At 45.8% G+C, this 21,074-nt stretch overlaps 1 protein-coding gene across 3 annotated transcripts in view; it reads right to left on the bottom strand.

Annotated features, from left to right (window-relative positions):
• The window catches only part of B3GNTL1 (UDP-GlcNAc:betaGal beta-1,3-N-acetylglucosaminyltransferase like 1), a 256,114-nt gene that overhangs the window by 33,745 nt on the left and 201,295 nt on the right, over nucleotides 1–21,074 (bottom strand). For all 3 annotated transcript variants that reach the window (XR_005454210.1, XM_038757407.1, XM_038757408.1), the window contains one exon: nucleotides 20,581–20,705. Coding sequence is in view for 2 of the 3 variants with exons in the window: in XM_038757407.1 (XP_038613335.1) it covers nucleotides 20,581–20,705 (125 nt within the window). In the remaining variant the exon portion in view is untranslated. The remainder of the gene's footprint in view (nucleotides 1–20,580; nucleotides 20,706–21,074) is intronic.

Genomic DNA, 21,074 nt, shown 5'->3' with positions numbered 1-21,074 from the left:
ATGTTTCTGATAACATCTGGGTGCAGAATGGCTTTTTATAAATGGTATTATCACACAAAACCCACACCGGTCTACCTCTAGGATAAATGTCGATCCAGGCCGTTCTCACCGCCTCCACTCTCCTTTTGATCGTTTCTCACATTTCCCTAACACCACCAATCCCTAGCCTGGTCATTTCCCTACCTCTCCACCCCTGTGTAGGGAGCTATTAATCTAACTTGGAGAGACATTGTATCTGTTTCTCCCATAATCCAGGTTTCTGCACTCTGCCCACAACTGGAACTTTAAATATTAAAGAAATGCACGGAAATCTTAATCCACAAACCCTAAAGCCCTTAATACTCTCCTCCAGTCACCTGGTCCAGCTTAATTCCTCCAAGGTCCGAGAGGTCAGAGATAAAAGAGAAATTCCCCTTTGAAGAGCAGACCCTGGATGAACTTCTGCAACTTTAAATTTAATCCAATATCGCTGGGATGTTTTCAGAAACTGAGGAAGGTCACATTTTGGAGATGGTAAAAATGCTCCAACAGCTGGCTCTTGCCTCCCTTAAGTTTAGAAACAGCTGGTGTGCCTACAGTTTCATAATTGACCAATTTGGTTAACCCTAACAATAGCCTAATTAAAAGTAAAACTTTGATGCTCAAAGTTCCAGGTTTTACGTTTTCAGATAACATTCCTTCCCCTGATCTAAACAAATGTGGAGCCAGCTGCCTTGCTTCACTGTTTGGAAAGGGAGTGAGAAGGGGAGAAAGTGCAGAGCGATTGTAGGGTAAGGAGGAAAGAGAGGACAGGGAAAGAAGAAGAAAAAAGAGGAATGCAAGAGATAAGGATGGAAGCAGGGCAGGAGAGAAGGAGGAAAGGGAGGGTGGAGAAAGGGCCATGATCGGTATTAATATTATTATTATTTTAATTTGTATTTAAGGGCTTACTGTGTGCCAGGCAGTCTTCTAAACTCTGGGGTTGATAAAAAGTAGTCAGATAGGACACAGCCCGTGTCCCACATGGGACTCACAGTCTTAATCCCCATTTTACAGATGAGGGAACTGAGGCACAGAGAAGTGAAGTGACTCACCCAAGGTCCCACAACAGACAAGTGGCAGGGCTGGGATTAGAACCCAGTTTCTTCTGCCTTCCAGCGCTCTATCCACTAGGCCAGGTTGCTTCTCCTTGTATTTGTTCATTTGATTTGTTAGGCTGTAGACCGACCGTAAGGTAAGCTCGATGTTGGCAGGGAACGTGTCTACCAACTCTGGGATACAATACTCTCCCAAGCACTTAGTTCAGTGGTCTGCATGAAGGGAGCACTCAAAAAATATCACTGACTGATTGATTGAGTTTTAAGGGCTTACTATGTGCCCAGCACTCTGCTAAGTGGTGGGATAGATACAAGATGAGGATGGACACAGTCCCTGTCCCATATGAGGCTCACAGTCTAGGAGAGCGGATATTGTGCACACTAAGGGTTACTGATAGATGTGGGACAAGGACCATGTCTGAGCTGACTCTACTGTACCTACCCCAGCATTTAGCACAGTGCCCCTCAACATTTATGTGAATATCCTGTAAAATCTGTAATTTATTGTCTCTCTCCCCTTGTAATCTGTAAGGTCCTCATGAGCAGAGAACACATCTCCCCACTCTTGGCTTCTGAACAAGAATTTCTGATCAGTTTACAAACATTAATGAAAAGGGACGCAAGTGGAAGAGAACTAAGAACTGTCATCGCCAACACAGATGGGAAATTGAGGCACAAACGGCTAAAGTGAATTGCCAGGATCCCAAAGCCAACTGGAATCAGAGTCTAGATTAAATTTTACAAACTCTGTATTGAAAATCAAGGTCTGCACCGGAGAGACATAAAATTACAATTTGGAATTGCAGCCCTGTGTAATTCTTGAGAGAAGGCTGTACTTCCCAAGGGAAGATTTCCTTTTTGCCATGGTAACTCAGAGGACTGACAACTTTTATAATAATGATGATAACAATAATAATAATGATGGCATTTGTTAAGCACTTACTATGTGCCAAATGCTGTTCTAAGCGCTGGAGTGAAACCACCATTCTGGGTGAAATGTGTTTGCCTCAACTGTACTTTACCTGTATATATGTTTGTACATATTTATTACTCTATTTATTTATTTTACTTGTACATATCTGTTCTATTAATTTTATTTTGTTAGTACGCTTGGTTTTGTTCTGTCTCCCCCTTTTAGACTGTGAGCCCACTGTTGGGTAGGCACTGTCTCTATATAACTTGTACTTCCCAAGCGCTTAGTACAGTGCTCTGCACACAGTAAGCGCTCAGTAAATATGATTGATTGATTGATTGATTTACCTTAAGCACTTATCTTTATGAATTTAGCCTTAGTTTTTTCTAACCACAATGGGAGGAGACTGTGAGCCCACTGTTGGGCAGGGACTGTCTCTATATGTTGCCAACTTGTACTTCCCAAGCGCTTAGTACAGTGCCCTGCACACAGTAAGCGCTCAATAAATATGATTGATTGACTGATCATCCCTATTCCACATGACAGGGCTAGTTGATACAGCCCGGACCTGGGAGTCAGAAGGACCTGGGTGCTAATCCAGCTCCTGAAATTGCTAATTCATTGAGACATCGGGTTATTAAAAAACATTGCTGTTTCTCAAAATTTGAAACCTAGAGTTTGGAACCCTGGGAGATGGGAAATCCTGGAGAAGTTTCAAAGCCCTTCCAAACGGAGCTATTAGGGCAGAGAGTTGGGAGAGTTAATGAGTGGCCAAGGGGTCAGCAGTAAGCCACTGGAGCAACGGGAAGAGTCCAATGAGGGACAGAGACTGTGTCTGACCTGCTTTTCATTACGGCCAAAGTTAGCTGCTCTGAAAATCGAAAAAATCCTACACATCATAATCAGGATGGCAAATCGTGTGCTATTAGGCAGGGAATGTGTCTTCTAACTCTGTTACATTGTACTCTCTGAAATAGTACAGTACAGTAAGTGTTCAGTAAAAACAATGGATTGATTGATTCATTCATTCATTCAATTGCATTTATTGAGCGCGTACTGTGCGATTATTAAGGTACTATTGTCCAGGTGACTAGAGTCACTTTTTCAAAAGCACATAATTACACATGTGGGCTGGGCCCAGCACAAATTAAAAAAGAAATAAGCAGCATTGCCTAGTGGAAAGAGCATGGGCCTGGGAGTCAATCTATCCATCAATTAATTGTATTTATTGAGCTCTTGCTGTATGCACAGCAGTATACTAAGTGCTTGAGAGAGTACGATATAAAACACGTTCCCGGCCCACAGTGAGCTTACAGTCCAGAGGGGGAGGCAGATATTAATATAAATCAATAAATTGCAGATATGTACATAAGTGCTGTGGGGCTGGTGGGGAATGAGTAAAGGGAGCAAGTCAGTGCAACACTGAAGGTTCCCTCCCTCTGCCTATCTGCCAAGCTAGCTCTCTTCCTCCCTTCAAGGCCCTGCTGAGAGCTCACCTCCTCCAGGAGGCCTTCCCAGACTGAGCCCCTTCCTTCCTCTCCCCCTCTCCATCCCCCCATCTTACCTCCCTCCCTTCCCCACAGCACCTGTATATATGTATATATGTTTGTACATATATTTTTTACTCTATTTATTTATCTAATTTATTTGTACATATCTATTCTATTTATTTTATTTTGTTAGTATGTTTGGTTTTGTTCTCTGTCTCCCCCTTCTAGACTGTGAGCCCACTGTTGGGTAGGGACTGTCTCTATATGTTGCCAATTTGTACTTCCCAAGCGCTTAGTACAGTGCTCTGCACATAGTAAGTGCTCAATAAATACGATTGATGATGATGATGATGAAGGGAGTGGAAGAAAAGGAATAGAAGACTAATCAGGGAAGGCTTCTTGGAGATGTGCCTTCAGTAAGGCTTTGAAGCAGGGAAGAGTCATTGCCTGTCGACACAGAGAGGGAGGGCATTCCAGGCAAGTGGCAGGATGTAGGTGACAGGTCAGTGGCGAGACAGACGAGATGGAGGTACGGTGAGGAGGTTGGCATTAGAGAAGCCAAGTGTGTGGCCTGGGTTGTAATAGGACTGGAGCGAGGGGAAGGTGGAGGGGGCAAGGTGATTGACTGCTTTAAAGCTGATGGTGAGGAGTCTTTGTGTGATATGGAGCTGGATGTGCAACCATTGGAGGTTGCCTTAGGACCTGGGATCTAATCCTGGCTCTGCCGCTTCCCTGCTGTGTGACCTTGGGTAAGTCACTTCACTTCTCTGGGCCTCTATTCCCTCATCTGGAAAACGGGGCTTATGACTGTGAACCCATGTGGGACAGACTGAGTCCAACCTGCTGATCATGTATCTACCCCAATGCTCAGTGCTGTGCCTGGCACATAGTAAGCGTTTAACAAATACCATTAAAAATGTAACAACAACTCTCTGCACATACAAAAAGGGTAAGGAAGCTGCAAAACATCAAATGGCCCTCCTCAGCCTTTCCCCTCTTTTTTAAAAGCTGCTGCTTGAAACTAGTGAAAAGAAAAACAGCAAACCATCATGCAGCTGATGGCCTTCCAAAGCAGTAGAATTTGGCATTAGGCTGGTGTTTGTCTGTCTGTCTGATTTTCATAGATTACATGGCAAAAGAGAGGACTCCATTTCAAACACACTAATAGAATGTGACTTGGAACCATGGCCAGCTTGCTGGAATGATTTCCGAGGCCATTTTTTTCTAGCTTCACTCAGCCTTACAACTTTATGTAAGATCATTTCCCCCCATCCCTTGAGTCCTTCCCCTGTTATTCGTCATAGAGAAGTTTATGTTGTTTGGGGGCTGCTTTCTCTTCCTTGCTGCAGTATGAATGTTCTCTGGAGAGCAAATGGATCCTTGTCCAAAAATGAAGCTGCTACACCGAACATAAATAATTTGCTTTGTTGCCTGTCTCCCTCTTCTAGACTGTGAGCCTGTGTTGGATAGGGACCATCTCTATATGTTGCCGATATGTACTTCCCAAGCGCTTAGTACAGTGCTCTGCACACAGTAAGCGCTCAATAAATACAATTGAATGAATGAAAGCTTCAGAGTACACTGCCCTTTGTGGTTTAGGCTTTTGTATAAAGATTGACGGTTGGTGATGAATGTTTTCACTACTCAGATAATTGGACTAGCCCAGGCTGTGATGATTCAAGCGTTCCTTCTCTCCATCTTTTTCCCTCTCCTGTCACCTCCCTCTCTCCTTGCCTCCTTTCCCTTAATCACTCAATCATATTTATTGAGTTCTTATTGGGTGCAGACCACTGGACTAAGTGCTTGGGAGAGTACAATACAACAGAGTTGGTAGACATGCTTGCTGCCCACAGTGAGCTTACAATCTAGAGGGGAAGACAGAAATTAATATCAGTAAACAACTTACATAATCTACCCTTCTACCTTCCTTCCCCTTGCCTCTTCTCCCCTTCCTGGGCTTTCTCCTCCTCTCTCCCCTCAAAGAAATCAGTTTGGGGGTGTTTTCTCCCTTAATCGTACACCTTTTCTGACCATTTTCAAAGTTAAGTAAATGCCGGTTTTCCACAAGTTGGACCAGATCACTTCACTCATTTTCTTTTAGACATCTTAATAATTGAATTTGCTCTCTGCCTGGGCTGGGTACAATTTAGAAACTTCAAAGTCAAATCCTCATATATCCCTGTGCTATTCCTCTAGGTGGCTGTGATTCTTGGAAATCCAGTGGCAGATGCCAGAAGGAGAGGTAGGAATTTTGCCAGAGAGAAGTCACACAAACAAGGACTTCACCCCCAACCACTGAACAACCAATGTCCAGAGCCTTGAAATGGGAGCTGAGGGAAGGCAGAGAGGATCTACCTTACTTAGTGCCAAGCAATGGTATTTATTGAGCATTTACTATGTGCAGAGCACTGGGCTAAGCACTTTTTTTTAAATGGTATTTGTTAAGTGTTTACTACGTGCCAGGCACTGTTCTAAGCACTGGGATAGATACAAGCTAATCATATTGGACACAGTCCCTGTCCCACCTGGGGCTCCCAATCTTAATCCCCATTTTACAGATGAGATCATTGAGGCACAGAGAAGTGAAGTGACTTGCCCAGCAGACAAGTCATGGAGCCAGGTCTAGAACCCAGATCCCTGTGATTCCCAGGCCCAGGTTCTATCCACTAGGCCAGGCTGCTTCAAACCTGGAAGTCATTAGTCAGGATTCCTGTTTGATGTGGCTCAATGGAAAGAGCACAGGCTTGGGAGTCAGAGGTCATGGGTTCAAATCTCAGCTCCGCCAATTGTCAGCTGTGTGACTTTGGGCAAGTCACTTAACTTCTCTGTGCAGTGACCTCATCTGTAAAATGGGAATGAAGACTGTGAGCCCCACGTGGGACAACCTGATCACCTTGTATCCTCCCCAGCAATTAGAACAGTGCTTTGCACATAGTAAGTGCTTAACAAATGCCATTATTATTATTATGTGGAAGGATATGGGAAACCTCACTCAGTCCCACAGCACTTGTGTACATGTTTGTAATTCATTTATTTATATTAATGTCTGTCTCTCCCTCTAGACTGTAAACTCACAATGGGAAGAGCATGTGACTACCAACTCTGTTATACTGTACTCCCCCCAGCACTTGGTATGGTGTTCTGCTCACAGTAATCACTCAATAAGTATGATTGATTGCCTGTAAACCATTAAGGGGTTTCAAGGAATGGAGAAGTGTATGCTAATGATGCCTGAGAAAGATGATCTGGGTAGCAGAGTGTAGGATAGGCTGAAGAAAGAAGAGGCTGGAGGCAGGGAGACCAGTGAGGAGACTTACTCAGCTGGGAGCTGATGATGGGTTTGATCGAGATAATGATCATTTGTGGGGGGAGGATGGAGGTAGATTTGGGAAATATTGTAGAAGAAAAGTCATCAGGCAGGATACAGTGACTGAACGTGAGGCTGAAGAGAAACGGCACAGACGACAATGCCCTTCTCTCCTTACCTCAACAGAGATACTGTGAAGGGAAGATTGGATAACTACTGTGAAGGTGCTTTGGTAGAAGGGTTCTACAAAGTCATGTTAGTATTATTATTAATTTGTTGGGATTTTTTATGGTACTTAAGTGTCTACTATGCTTCAGGCACTGTTTTAAACTCTAGAGTAGATAACAAGCTAAGCATGTTGGACACAGTCTGAGCCCCTCACTGGGCTCATAGCCTTAATCGCCATTTTACAGGTGAGGGAACTGAGGCCCAGAGAAGTGATGTGACTTGCCCAAGGTCACCCAGCAGACGAGCAGCAGAAGATGACCAAGGGGGTTTTCTCCTCATCTTTTTGACTCACGGCTATTATTTGAGGTTTACATTAAGGCCCAGACAATCAGGATAGCATGAGGTAAGTCACACCATGCAGAACCCCGGCCCGGGAACAAAATGAATCAATGTATGAAAATGACTTCTGTTCAGACAGATGGAAAAGCCAATCTGATTAGGAAAGTTTGTTCACCACGCAGAAGACAGGGTTTCCTGTTGGCATCATTGCTACCTCTTATCTTAGAAGTTGTCTAATGCAAGAGATGTCAGAAAGTTCCAACTCATAGGAAAACTTGTTGGCTGCGGGTCACCCCAGTCAGCAACATTTCCAGGGAAAAGATTTGATTTTGCTGATCTGTGCCTCATGTGCATATTTTTGAAAGGAAAAACAAGTGATAAAATCAGGGCATTTCTAACAAAAAAAAACCAAAAACTTTTTTGGGCGTATTTCCCCCCAAATTCTAAAACTTGGTCCCAGCCCTACAGCATCTATCTGCAAATCTGTAATTTATTTATTTTTATTAATGTCTGTTCCCACCTCTGGACTGTAAGCTCTTTGTGGGCAGGGAATGTGTCTGATTACTGTTCTATTGTACTCTCCCAAGCACTTAGTACAGTGCTTTGCAGGCAGTAAGCACTCAAATACAACCGAATGAACCAACTTGGTCAAGTTCAGCAGAGAATTGCTCAATCACTGATATTGACTGAGCACTTACTGTGTACCCAGCTCTGTACTAAGCATTTGGGAGAATGCACTGCAAGAGACTTGGTAGAAATACACAATATCGAAAGGATTCTCCTCCCAGGGCCAGGAGAACCCTGGTTCATTTCACTTCTCCACCCACACTTTACAGCCACCATAGAGCAGGGTAATACTGGGGCAGTGGATTGATTGACAGGTGCCCCTGGGTTGGGTTACTCGGGGTGGAGGGGAGAACAGGGTAGGGAGTTTGGACGTGGTGGTCCGGGGCTCTGCCCAAAGGGCCACGTCTAAGTTCTGGCAATGAGGTCCTTTTCCCTTCTGTGTCATCTGGGAGCTTTCATTCATTCAATCATATTTATTGAGCACTTACTGTGTGCAGAGCACTGTACTAAGCACTTGGGAGAGTACAACAGAGTTGGGAGACATGTTCCCTGACCACCAGGATCTTACAGTCTAGAGAGGAAAAATTTAGCAGAGGAAGATTCAGCAGGAACAAGAAACCCACTACCTGACCTCAAATTTACAATCTAGTGGGGGAGACAGACAAAAAATATTTATAGATAACGAAAGCTGGAGGGAGAACGGTATAAGCAGGAAGCACTGCGAATGCAGAACAGCTGAGAGAGGACTTGAATGTTTCATTGAGTATGTAAATGCATAAATAATATAAAAATAAGCACTTAGTACAGTGATCTGCACACAGAAAGTGTTCCATAAATACCATTGACTGATCGATTGAAATAAAAACATAGGTACGTGAGTACTAAGGACAGAATTAAAGGATTTATGAGCCACGGGTGGGTGTTGGCTGTGGTATGACTGGGATATTGTGAATCAATCTCGGGAGGCTTGCTGGAGAAGGTGGAAATTTTATGTGGGCCTTAAAGATGGGGAGAGTTGGGGTTGGGGGGAACTGCTGGGTGGAAGGGAGTTCAAGGCTTGGGGAACAGCATGAGCTAGGTGTCAGATTACTGTTATTATTGTTGTGTTCATCAAGCACTGTTCTAAGCACTGGGGTAGATTCCAGTTAATCAGGTTGGACACAGTCCATGTCCTACATAAGCTCACAGTCTAAGGAGGAGGGAGGATGATTGAATCCCCATTTGACAGGTGGGGAAATTGATGCCCTCCTACATTCCCTGAGCATGGGCACTCCACAACGGCCTTTACTAGCCGGACTCCTTGCCTTGCTCACTCAGGGCCTTGATAAGACTGGACAGTGCCTTCAGTGGGGGGTTTTCCGGCCCGTTCTAGAACTCTGTTGTATGAGACTCTCCCAAGTACTAAGTACAATGCACTGCACTCGGTAAGCACTCAGTAAACACCATCGGCAATGATGATGTTGCTTTTGGAAGCTAGCCAGTTCCCCATCCCAGGTCCCCCCGAAAATCCCTGTTTCCTTTCAGCCTCCGCATTCTGACCCTCATGCTCCATGGGTGACCAGAACGAGAATATTTTCAACATCCAGTCCACATTCAATTTGCTTTGAAGGGCTTTTGGACACAATTCAAGGCCCTTCTGAGGCTGGTGGGTGTCTCTCATTTGTTTCAGGGCCCGGGATCGGGAAACACCGCCTCCAATTTGGCTTGGGAATGCAATAAGTTGAGATATGTAAAAATTCTAAATGAACGGAAACTAGTAGCAGATGTTGCCTATTGGAAGGAGGCGAAAGATGCTTTCAACCTTAATAATGGGAAAGACTCGTGACTCTACAACTCCTGTGTCAACATTCCCCAGTTCTAACCTGAGAAACTTTAAATTTGGAACAAATGTAGCCTCGGGCCACTCTGATTTCTCCCGGGGATGATTTTGCTGACAACAGAGGGCATATTTCTATTCTATCTTCTGCGTCTCAGAGTTTACCAGCCCCTTCTGCGGCAATTTAGCACATCATCATGGATGGAAGTGTCATAACTTGGGAACACTTTATGAGCACAAATAAAAAATATCTTAGCGGAACAGTCATTTCGCATGTAAGCAGAGCAACATCTGAGAGACTCGGGCGTAGAGTGAGGACCCAAATGAAAAACGAATGTTGGATTTGGGGCAGGGCTATTTTTAATAAAATCAGGCAGACACCAGAGTTTAAAACTAAGACCTTCAGGCATCAGGGCCACCTTTCATTTAGTATTTTAGAAATATTTGGAGGACGTGATAGTCCCCGAGTGGAGACTTGAGTAGTGAGAAATGTGGAATGTCTAAGTACACTTAATTTTTTTTAAAAAAACACATTTAGAATTACTTGAAATATTCTCATTTATTCAATCCTCAAAATGCTCAACCCTTGAATCAAAACTCAAGGGATCTGCCCTCATAAATAAAATAATAAGTTGGTCAATCTGATTCCCAGCATTACGGAATACTAATGGCAGTGGAATATTAAAGGCAGCAGCTTGGACATTAATAAAGAGGCTTAAAAGAGAGACCACCAGGGGGTTTCTCGTAAGGCAAAGAAACTTGTGGCGGTGGAAGTCATAGAAAAATGGATAATTCTGGAGAATCTGAATTATGGACCCAAATTCTACTAGACCCTGTGATGCACGAGGGACGTCTGCCCCCTACATCCCATTTTTGTTGCTTTTTTTTTTCATGGAATTTGTTAAGTGCTTACAATGTACCAGGCACTGAGGTAAGCTCTGTGGTAGATACAAGCCATTCAGGTTGGACACAGTCCATGTCCCACATGGGGCTCACTGTCTTTATCCCCATTTTACAGGTGAGGTAACTGAGGCCCAGAGAAGTGGAGTGACTTGCCCAAGGCCACCTGTCAGGCAAGTGATGGAGCCGTTATTAGAACCCAGGACCTTCTGAGTGCCAGGCCCGGGCTCTAGCCAGCAGGCCAGGCAGCTTCTCAGTTGAAACAGCCCCAGGCAGTATTTGATATTGTGGAATTTGTTAAATGCTTCCTATCTACCGAATACTGGACTAAGCAAGCAGTGGAGAAGATTCAAGACAATCGCATCCCACCTGAGGCTCGCAATCTAAGTAGGAAGGAGAACAGGCATTGGACCTTCGTTTACAAATGAGAAAACTGGGGCACAGAGGAGGCAAGTGACTTGCTTAAGGTCAAAGAGTAAACAAATGGTGGAGCCAGGCTTGGGACCCAGGTCCTCTGACTTTCAGGCCTGTGCTCTTTCCACTAGGCCTCACTGCTCCTCATTTCTAGGTCTGCGTCTTGTTAGGAGCCCTGTCAGCAAAGAGCATCGTATGGGAATGCAGAAGGTAGGGGCAGTCCTTTCGCCAAGTGCCTGAAGGGAAGGGACACCATGCGGCTCCTCAGAGCAATAAGGAAGAGGCGCCTCAGGTTGCAGAATGCCGGGCCTGCAAAAAGGGAAAGGCCCCCTCACCCCTACACTGGCTGAAGTACCCCCAGTGGGGAAATGAGAATGTTTCATCCCTCTCAGGAGGGAGTTCTGCTTGGTGAAGTTAATGATGCTAGAATTGTAATTACTTCAATTAGTGAGTTTCCTAACCCAGATAGGAGAGCATCAGCCCTCCTGTCCAACTACAAAGGGCATAAAATTGGCCTTGCTGATTGCCAGGGAGGAAACACACACACACACACACACACACACGAGACCTCCTCTGCTCGAACGAAATGGAACAGAGGGAGCGTCAGCGAGGCAGTTTCGACAGTCCCCGCTGGGTTTCCGGTTCACCTGGGCCACCTCTCTGGGGATGTTCCCAGAAAGCAGCTGGGATTTCTGCCCCGGGGCCCCAGGGGAGTGAGGGGGTAGACCATGTTCCCAGACCTCAAGAGCCGCACAGGTGTACCAGAACTGTAGCAACTTGCCGGCAGAAGTGAAAGAAGTTGCCTGGAACAAGTGAAATGAAAAGTGTGTCTCTGAGTTGCACAACATCAGCGCTCCGTGAAGATTTTTCACACAGTTGTTTTTCAGCCTTCGCAACGTGAAGCATTCGTGCCCAGATGGGACCAGCCCCTCCTCCCCCCGCCACTCGAGGGATCATTCCTCTTGGCTTCTCTCACCACTCAGTTCCCTGTTCGGGCCCACCTATGTCCCCTGAGCCAGGCTCTGAATCTCAGGCCTAGTACCTACTGCCTACAAGTGCTTGGCACATCATAAGCGCTTAACAAATACCATTATTATTATTATTATTATTATTATTATTATTATTATTATTATTATTATTATTAATCCAACGTCTTCTTGTGGGGCTTTTCCTCAGCCTACCACTCCTCTCCTTGTTTAGCTTCTGCTGGCTACCCTTACCCTCAATCAATCAATCATTCAGTCAGGGGTATTTGCTGAGCGTTTCTAGTATGCAGACCACTGTTCTAAGAGCTTAGCAGAGGACAGTACAACCCAGTTTTTTTATGGTATTTGTTACACACTCACTATGTATCTGGCACTGTATTAAGTGGTAGCGTAGGTTCATTCTTTCGATCATATTTATTAACTGCTCACTGTGTGCAGAGAACTAAGCTCTTGGGAAAGAAAAATACAACAATAAAGAGACAATCCCTGCCCACAACAAGCACAAGCCAGTCGGGTTGGACACAGTCCATATCCCTCATGGGGCTCCCAGTCTTAATCCCCATTTTATAGATGAGGTAACTGAGGCCCAGGGAAGTGAAGTGACTTGCCCAAGGTCATACAGCAGACAAGTGGTGGAGTCAGGATCGGAACCCGGGTCCTTGTGACTCTCAGGCCTGAGCCCTCTCCACAAGGCCACACTGTTTCACAGTTGGCAGACATGTTCTCTGCCAACAAGGGGCATCCCTGCCTATAAGGGCCTCTAGACTGTAAGCTCACTGTGGGGCAGGAAATGTGACTTATTTGGTACCCTCCCAAGAACTTACTACAGTGCTCTGCACAAAGTAAGCACTCAATAAATACAGTTGACTGGCTGGCATTCAAGAAGGGAGAGCCAGCAATCTCATCCCTGGGAAACGGGCCTAAAGAGTCCGGCTAACTCCACTGTACCAAGCAAAGCGGCAGAGAGCTGCGTGTTTCAAACTTCCCCTTAATGGCCCTAACAGCGCACCCAAATTCAATCATTTCTGCAGCCGATTTTGCACAAATAACCAGGGCAACAAAGCCCTCGGCAGTGAGGGGCCTTGAGCCTTCAGGCAAAGCCCCCAATTATCCCGGGGGTTGGACATGTTTGTTTGTGTTTTGTTGCTCCGCTGAACTTTGTGTGAACTGAAGACCTCGCTGGCGTCTCCTACCCCATTCAAGACGTCCATTTGTATTGATAATGAGCCCCATTACCCTGCTGAGTTCATTTTTGGGTCAGGGGGCAGAGGGTGGGAGGGGGCATATCTGGCATGGGGCCTCTCTTTCATGAAAGGCTTATTAAGTGAAAACCCAGAAAACCCAGCCCATCAGATGTTAATGTCATCTGCTTCTCAAAACTTACATGAGGTCATCGGTTTCCAAGGCAACTGGAAGTGGAAGTTAAAGCTACAGTCTTTTTGGCCTTGCCTCAGCTCTGCTGTCCAGAAATCACTAATAATAATAATGACAATGGCATTTGTTAAGTGATTACTATGTGCCAAGCACTATAGTAAGGGCTGGGGTAGATACGAGATAATCGGGTTGGACCCAGGCAATTTATTTATATTTATGTCTGTCTTCTTCTCTAGACTGTAAGCTCTTTGTGGGCGGGGAATGGGTCTGTTAATTGTTACTTTGTACTCTCCCAAGCTCTTAGTACAGTGCTCTGCACACAGTAAGTCCTCAATAAATATGACTGAATGAATGAATGCAGTCCATGTCCCTCATCACCACTAAATCACCATTTTGCAGATGAGGTTACTGAGGTCCAGAGATTGTCCAGGGTCACCCAACAGGTAAGGGGCAGAGCCGGGATTAGAATCCAGGTCTCCTGACTCCCAACTCTGTGCTCTTTCCACTATCTAGGCCACTTCTCTCTTAAATAAGCACTTCATTGTGTGGCTTACCATGTTGAATGCAACACTTACGTCAGTTTTACATTTTTACTGCCCAACAGCATTGGCTTCCTCTCATGGTTTCCATCTCCAAACTGAAAGAGCCTGACAGCTAAGAGATCCTGTCTCAGAGCCACGACAACCCCAAACCATCAAAATATCCTTTCTAGCTGGGGGTTCAGGTTAGGGGTGATTCAGAGAGCTTCTCTAGAGAACTCCACAGTTCTCCGATTAGAGCACGTGGGCTGTGTCGGCTTGGGGCCAATCAAGCCGCAGATGGAAAAAATATCTTGGAATCCATGGCTCTTCTCAGCACTAATGACTTCTGCCTCTTTAGCCAGCAACTGAAAGTGGGACTATTTTTGTAAAAATCCAGTTCATTAGAATGCAAAACACTGAGATGAGCTGGGGCAGTAAAGGGTGATCACATTTGGCAAAGGGACAGATCCTTTAAAAAGAGAGACTTCAAAGTTTTACAGAATTTTTAAAATTGGAAACTAAAGAATAGGGGCATCGGGTGTCAGAGGAACTGGGTTCTAATCCCAGCTCTGCCCCCTGTCTTCACTTCGCTATGCCTCAGTTTCCTCATCTGTAAAATGGGGATTAAATACCAGGTTCCCCCCCTTCCAATTTAGATTGTGAGCCCCATATGGGACAGGAATTGTGTCCAACCTAATAATCTTGCATCTACCCTAGCACTTAGCACAAAATAAAGCACTTAAGTTCCATAAAAAGATACCCTTTAAAATACATATTTTAAAGTATTTCTTTTACAAAGCCTTGCCTGTCACCCTGTCTTTTAATGTGATTTTCTTTACCTTCCATGCCTGCCTTCCTCCCCAATACCCCTCTCAAACTATCAATCAATCAAATTTATTGAGTGCTTAACCTGTAATAATAACCTCTTGGGATAGTGGGATCATTAGTAGATTCTATCCCTGCCCTAGAGGGGCTTACAGTATGGCAAGGGAGACAGGTGCTAAAATACATGACAGGTAATGGAGGCTACAGAGTATCAGGAGGTGGACATAAGTGCTAGGGGTCAAAGCTACTCAAGCATTTAGGGGATGAGAAACTCACTGTAGGCAGGGAACATGTCTACCAATTCTGTTATCTTGTACTCTCCCATCACTCATATTTATTGAGCGCTTATTGTGTGTACAGCACTGTACTACGCGTTTGGGAAGCACAATATAACAGAGTAGGCAGAAGTTCCCTGCCAACAAGGAGCTTACATTCTAGGAGGGGGTGCTAGGCATTAAAATAAATAAATGAATTACATCTCTGTTCATAAGTTCTGTGGGACTGGGGGCGGGGTGGGAGAAGTGGAAATGAGGGCTTAGGAAGGGAAGGCCTCTTGAGGGAGATGTGCATTTTAGATGTGTACAAAGCTCCCAAGTGCTTAGTACAGTGTCTGCATAAATAAGCGCTCAATAAATACGACTGACTGATAGACTGAAGGATGAGGAAGTACTGTACTGAAGTGACTGTAGTGGTAGAACAACCAGTGGAGCACAAAGAAATGACCCTAAGATGCATTCCTACCCTCCACACACAACAATAATAATAATAATGATAGTGGTATTGGGAAAGCACTTGCTACGTGCCAACCACTGTATTAAGCACTGAGGTGGACACCAGCAAATCGGGTTGGACAAAGCTCCTATCCTATGTGGGGCTCACAGATTCAGAAGCAGATGGCTTAGGGAGCAAAGAACATTAATTGGGGAAGACCTCCTAGAGGAAGCAGGATTTCAGAAGGGCTAGACAGTTGGGGAGAGCTGGAGGCTGGTGGATTTGGGTGGGGAGGGGAGAGGGGGGAAGTCTTGTGCCTTCCTCTTGCAAGCCTACCTTCATTCACTCCTACACGACTCTGGCATTTCTCCTACAACCCTTCTACAATCCCTCAACACATCCCCTCCTCTCCTCCTGCACTCCCCATGAACCCCTCTCGCCCTCCCTACGCCTTCCTCCTCCACTCCTGGAAGCAAAATTAGAAATACCAAAAAAAAAAAAAGAAAAATTAATAGAGGCTAAAGCGGAATAGCAGGAACTGGGACTGTCACATTTTTGGAAAAACCGGAAAATGAAACGTGCCAGATTAGATGCCCCCAGAGCACAACAGATCCAGCCTTCGGGCTCTGCACATTTTCAGAGGATGTTGTAATGCGGCACGGCTGAGCCCCCCAAATTTGCAACACTGGGATCGGCCAGGGCCTGCTGTCAATTCAGACAGGCCCATTTCTCAGGAAAGCCATTTTCCCACAGCAACGGGCCACACTCATCCAAGAAGCTTTAACGCCCCGTGGTGCCGGGAAGAAAAGATGGCTAGTCTCTGCCAAAAACTGCTCCACGGAAATACAAAACCCTCCCACAGCCGCATAATGTTACAGGGGCGCTCTCCCCTTTGCAAAGTTCATTAAATTCGTCTTAATGCAATTTCCCTTCAAGGCCAACGCTTTCAATGCCCTTTCTGTTTGACCTCTCTGGAAATTCGGCTGAGGTAGAATCCCCAAATTAATGCACCAACCCACAATATCAAAACACACATATGGGCGCAAAAAAACAGTGGCAGCCAGTAAAGATTTTTGCTTATGAGGAGGAATAATAATCATTAATATAAACTGTGGAATTTGATAAACACTACATGTCGAGCACTATGCAAGCGCTCGGGTAGATGCAATATAATCCGATACAGTCCCTGTCCCACGTGGGGCTCTGAGTCTAAAGGGGGAGGGGAAACAGGCATTTAATTAGACAGTGAGTTCCATGTGGGACTTGATTTTCTTGTATCTACCTCAGTGCTTGACACACAGTAAATGTGGAGAAACAGCATGGCCTGTTGGTTAGGGCATGGGCCTCAGAGTCAGAAATACCTGGGTTCTAAATCCAGCTCTGCCACATGCATAACCTTGGGCAAGTCACTTTACTTCTCTGGGCCTCAGTTACCTCATCTTTAAAATGGAGATTAGGACTGTACGCCCCATGTGGGATGTGGACTGTGTCCAACCTGACTGGCTTGTGTCCACCCCGGTGCTCAGTACTGTACCCACCACTTAGTAGGCACTCAACAAATACCGTATGCTTAAATACTGTAATTATTTAATCCCCATTCTACGGATGAGGATCCACTGGGCCAGGCTGCTTCTCTAGGACTCTTAGCTCAGGTTGAAAAAAACAAAATACTTGTCTAGTCAAACAAATTCAAGGTCATGATAACAGCCTGAGAAAGGGTGGTGGTTTGGGGAAATTTTCGAGAGCCTGTGACAAAGGTAGTTGTTAATAAAAAATTGGTCATCAGGAACGTGCTTTTCTATAGAGGAAGGGGCTTTGTTCTTGCCACTCCACCCTTCCCAAATATGCGCAGATAACAATAATAATGGTATTTATTAGGCACTTACTGTGTGCCAGGCATGGTACTGAGCGCTGGGATGGACACAAGCAAATCAGATTGGACACTGTCCCTGTCCCACACGGGGTTCACAATCCCAATCCCCATTTTACAGATGAGGAAACAGGCCCAGAAAAGTGATGTGACTTGCCCAAGGCCACACAGCAGACAAGTATCAACACCAGGATTAGAACCCATGACCTTGCAGACTCCCAGGCTCTTACTCTCTCCACTATGCCATGACCAAATGCCACAAGGGGTGAGTGTCCTTATCAATAGTATTTATTGAGTGCCGTCTCTGGGCAGAGCTCTGTACTGAGCGCTCCGGAGGCTAGGCAGCCCTAGCCAAGCTGCTCTCTGTTCATGCTCATGGAGCAGCCAAGGGCCTCCCCATACAGGATTTGGTGACTTGCTGCCTTGCTCAGAAGTTTCTGCCCTCTTGTCACCTGCTGTGGCAGCCACTGCTCTCTGCTTCCCGCCTCTGGTGAGGATTTCTTCACTCCTCGGCAGTTTGTGGGGAAGGGGGAGGTGAGTTTGCGGAGCTAAAGATAGGATACATCAGTGGTATTTATGGAGTTCTTACTGTGTGCAGAGCACTAAGCGCTTGGGACAGTACACTAGAACGGAATTGGTAGACACATTCCCTGTCCACAAGGAGCTTAGATGGGGAGATAGATAATAAAATAAATTACAGATATGGACATTATTAAGGGTTTGAGGGAGGTTGCAGAGAGTGGTGGTCTGTCTCATATGAAGAGGGAGAGAGTTCCAGCCCAGGGGGAGGGTGAGGGATCGGTGGCGAGATAGGGGAGATCGAGGTACAGTGAGTAGATTGGCTTTATAGGAGCAAAACATGCAGGCTGCATTGTATAGGAAATCAAGAAGGTAAGGTAAGAGGGGGAAAGTGATAGATAGGTGATAAAGCCAATAGTAAGGAGTTTCTCTTTCATATGAAAGTGGATGGGCAACCCCTGGAGGTTCTTGAAGACTGGGAAGACACGAACCAAATTTCACTTTTTTTTTTTAAGAACACTGACCGTAAAGTTGTCTGCGCTTTTCCTAGAACAATGACTTTTTTTAAAAAAATGACAAAAAAGTACTCTGATGTGAAGTCCCTGCGAGTCTGAGAAAGAGAAGAGGAGGAAAAGCCAGGGACCTTAAAGTGTAATGTGTCACTGGAGCCAAGGGACATATAAACATTTTTCCACGCTTCTTTGGATTACCCCCACCCTCCACACTAGAGGGCTTGGAACAGTGTTATAGCTGAACGTTCCCCAGGGACTAGCATGGTTTCAGGTTGCTGTAACTCTGCTGCTTCCCATCCTTTTCCTGATCCCAGGAATCTCTTGTGAGAGGGGTTAACTCATTTGATTCCTCGGTTTCTATTCTCCCAATTCCTTTTCCCTGGATCTAAAGTCATGCTTCAGAGCCCGATTCTAGGCCTATCTTACGGCAAGGCAGGGTTTTGCCCTGCAGGGAGGAGGGGCAAGCAATAAGACGTAGTGATAAAGCATGGGCCTGGGAATCATGAGTTCTAATTCTGGCTCTGCCACTTATCTGCTCTGTGATCTTGGGTGAGTCACTTCACTGGGCCTCAGTTCCCTCATCTATAAAATGGGGATTGAGACTGTGAGTCCCAAGTAGGACAGGGACCTGGCCCAAGCCGATTTGCTTACATCCACCCCAGTGCTTAGTACAGTGCCTGGCCCAGACTATGTGCTAATAAATACCATAATAATAATTATTATTATGATGTTCGAGTGTCCATATGCTAGTTGCATAGAGAGACCTCCCTGTACTGCTCACAGGTCCAAGGGGAAGTGGCATCAGAGGTCTGGATGAGTTTCCCAAGCTCTCTCCAAACGCCACCCTCCCAGCATCCAGCTCCCTCTCTTTTCCCCAAATATACATGGAACAAAGGCTTTAGAGACTCAAAGGTTCCAGGGTCAGGAGCTGTGAAGGTTTGGAACAGAATTCTGGCGAGAGTAGGGACAGAGGAAAAAAGACTTTCCCATCCTTACCAGAACCAGAATGGAAATCATCCATCTGCCTCCAACCCCCACAGCTCTTGAGGTAGATCAGGGAGGGGCCGTCCTCGGGGTGTGCAACAAAGCTAGGTGGCCATGCCATCTGAGCTGGCCAGTGGGCAAAGGCTCCCCTTTCAGATTGCCGGCAGGTGTCTCTGAGTATTCATGCACCAGACCCCGCTACACCCTTCCCTTTGAGGTCAGCTTCCAGGGGCCCACCCAACAGAGGGATTGTGGCCACCGATTCCTCTGGCAGCTGGGCCACATCCCACCCCACGATTCCCAGCAGCAGTGTGGCACTGGTGTCTCACCTTCTCCCTGGGATTCCCAGCAGCCAGGAGGCACGGTGATCCCGGGGAATCCGGGCCCCTGACTGCTCTCCTGTCCCACGCACCCTGAAATTCTGATGGCCAAGGAGACGAGGCTGAACCCCCCGGGTCCATGAGCCAGCCTGAGGGGCTTGATAGTGAGCCAGAATGCCTGAATGGCAACGAGGATGACTGTAAGTTCGTAGTGGGCAGGGAACATGTCTGTTATATTGGACTCTCCCAAGGGTTTAATACAGTGTGCTGCACCCAGTAAACACTCAATATGACTGACTCGAGTACATCTCTAACACACCGGCAGCTTGACCTTAGATCATTATGAATTCCTTAAACCCCTCCAGATCCAGAATTATTATTCATTATTATTAAGATATTTGTTAAGCATTTACTATGTGCCAAGCACTGTTCTAGGCATCAAGGTAGATACAAAGTAATCAGGATGTCCCACGTGGGGTTCACAGTCAATCCGTATTTTACAGCTGAGGTAATTGAGGCACAGAGAAGTTAAGTGGTTTACCCAAGGTCACACAACAGTCAAGTGGCGGAGCCAGGATTGGAACCCACATCCTCTGATTCCCAAGCCCGTGCTCTTGCCACTAAGCTTCACTGCTTCTCTGAATTGGGTGGTAATAATAATAATAATGGTATTTGTTAAGTGCTTCCTATGTTCCAAGCAATGTACTAAACACTGGGGCAGACACAAGATAACCAGGTCCCACGCTGGGTTCACGGTCTAAGTAGGAGGGAGCACAGGTATCAACGGAGTACAGTATAGTATGTTTTGACTCAAACCCAACAAAATCCGAGTTACCAAATGACAACTGGCCCTGGATTTCCTGACATCCCAGGACAGGGGGCAGGTGGGGGTGATGGAGACCCTCTTTTAAGGGCACCACGGCATTGCTGGTGGTATTTTCCGGTTAAAAGATAGCCAGACTACTTACTCTAACACGGAATGAGTCGCGGCCTGTGGGTGGTAGCGGTAGAGAAGGAGGCATTGGTCCACACGGTAGAGTCCACCGCCCTTCCGAAGGTGATCGTAAAAGAACAGCAAGTCTTCCGGGGTGCCCTAGGAAACAGACAACGACTCAGTGAGAAAAGACAGAAGTCTGCTCCTTTCCAGGTGACCATTTGCAGGTCCCGTTTACCTCTTTTTCTCCCCATTTTACATCTGCTTCGAAACAAACCAGCAAGCTGAAATCCTTAATGCTATTTGTTAAGGGTTTACTTTGGGCCAGGCCTTGAAGTAAGCGCTGGGGTAAGTATAAGCTAATCAGGTTGGATGCAGGCCGGGTTCTATGTGGGGCTCATAGTCTTAATCCCCATTTTGTAGTTGAGGTTACTGAGGTAAGAGAGAAGTGAAGTGACTTGCCCAAGGTCACAAAGCAGACAATGGGCAGAGCCAGGATTAGAATCCTCTGACTTTCAGGCCTGTGCT

This window comes from Tachyglossus aculeatus, chromosome 15, assembly GCF_015852505.1.
Source record: "Tachyglossus aculeatus isolate mTacAcu1 chromosome 15, mTacAcu1.pri, whole genome shotgun sequence".
Lineage (NCBI taxonomy): Eukaryota > Metazoa > Chordata > Mammalia > Monotremata > Tachyglossidae > Tachyglossus > Tachyglossus aculeatus.
Note: the sequence above shows the minus strand (reverse complement) of the source record. Positions and strands in the feature narration are given on the sequence as shown.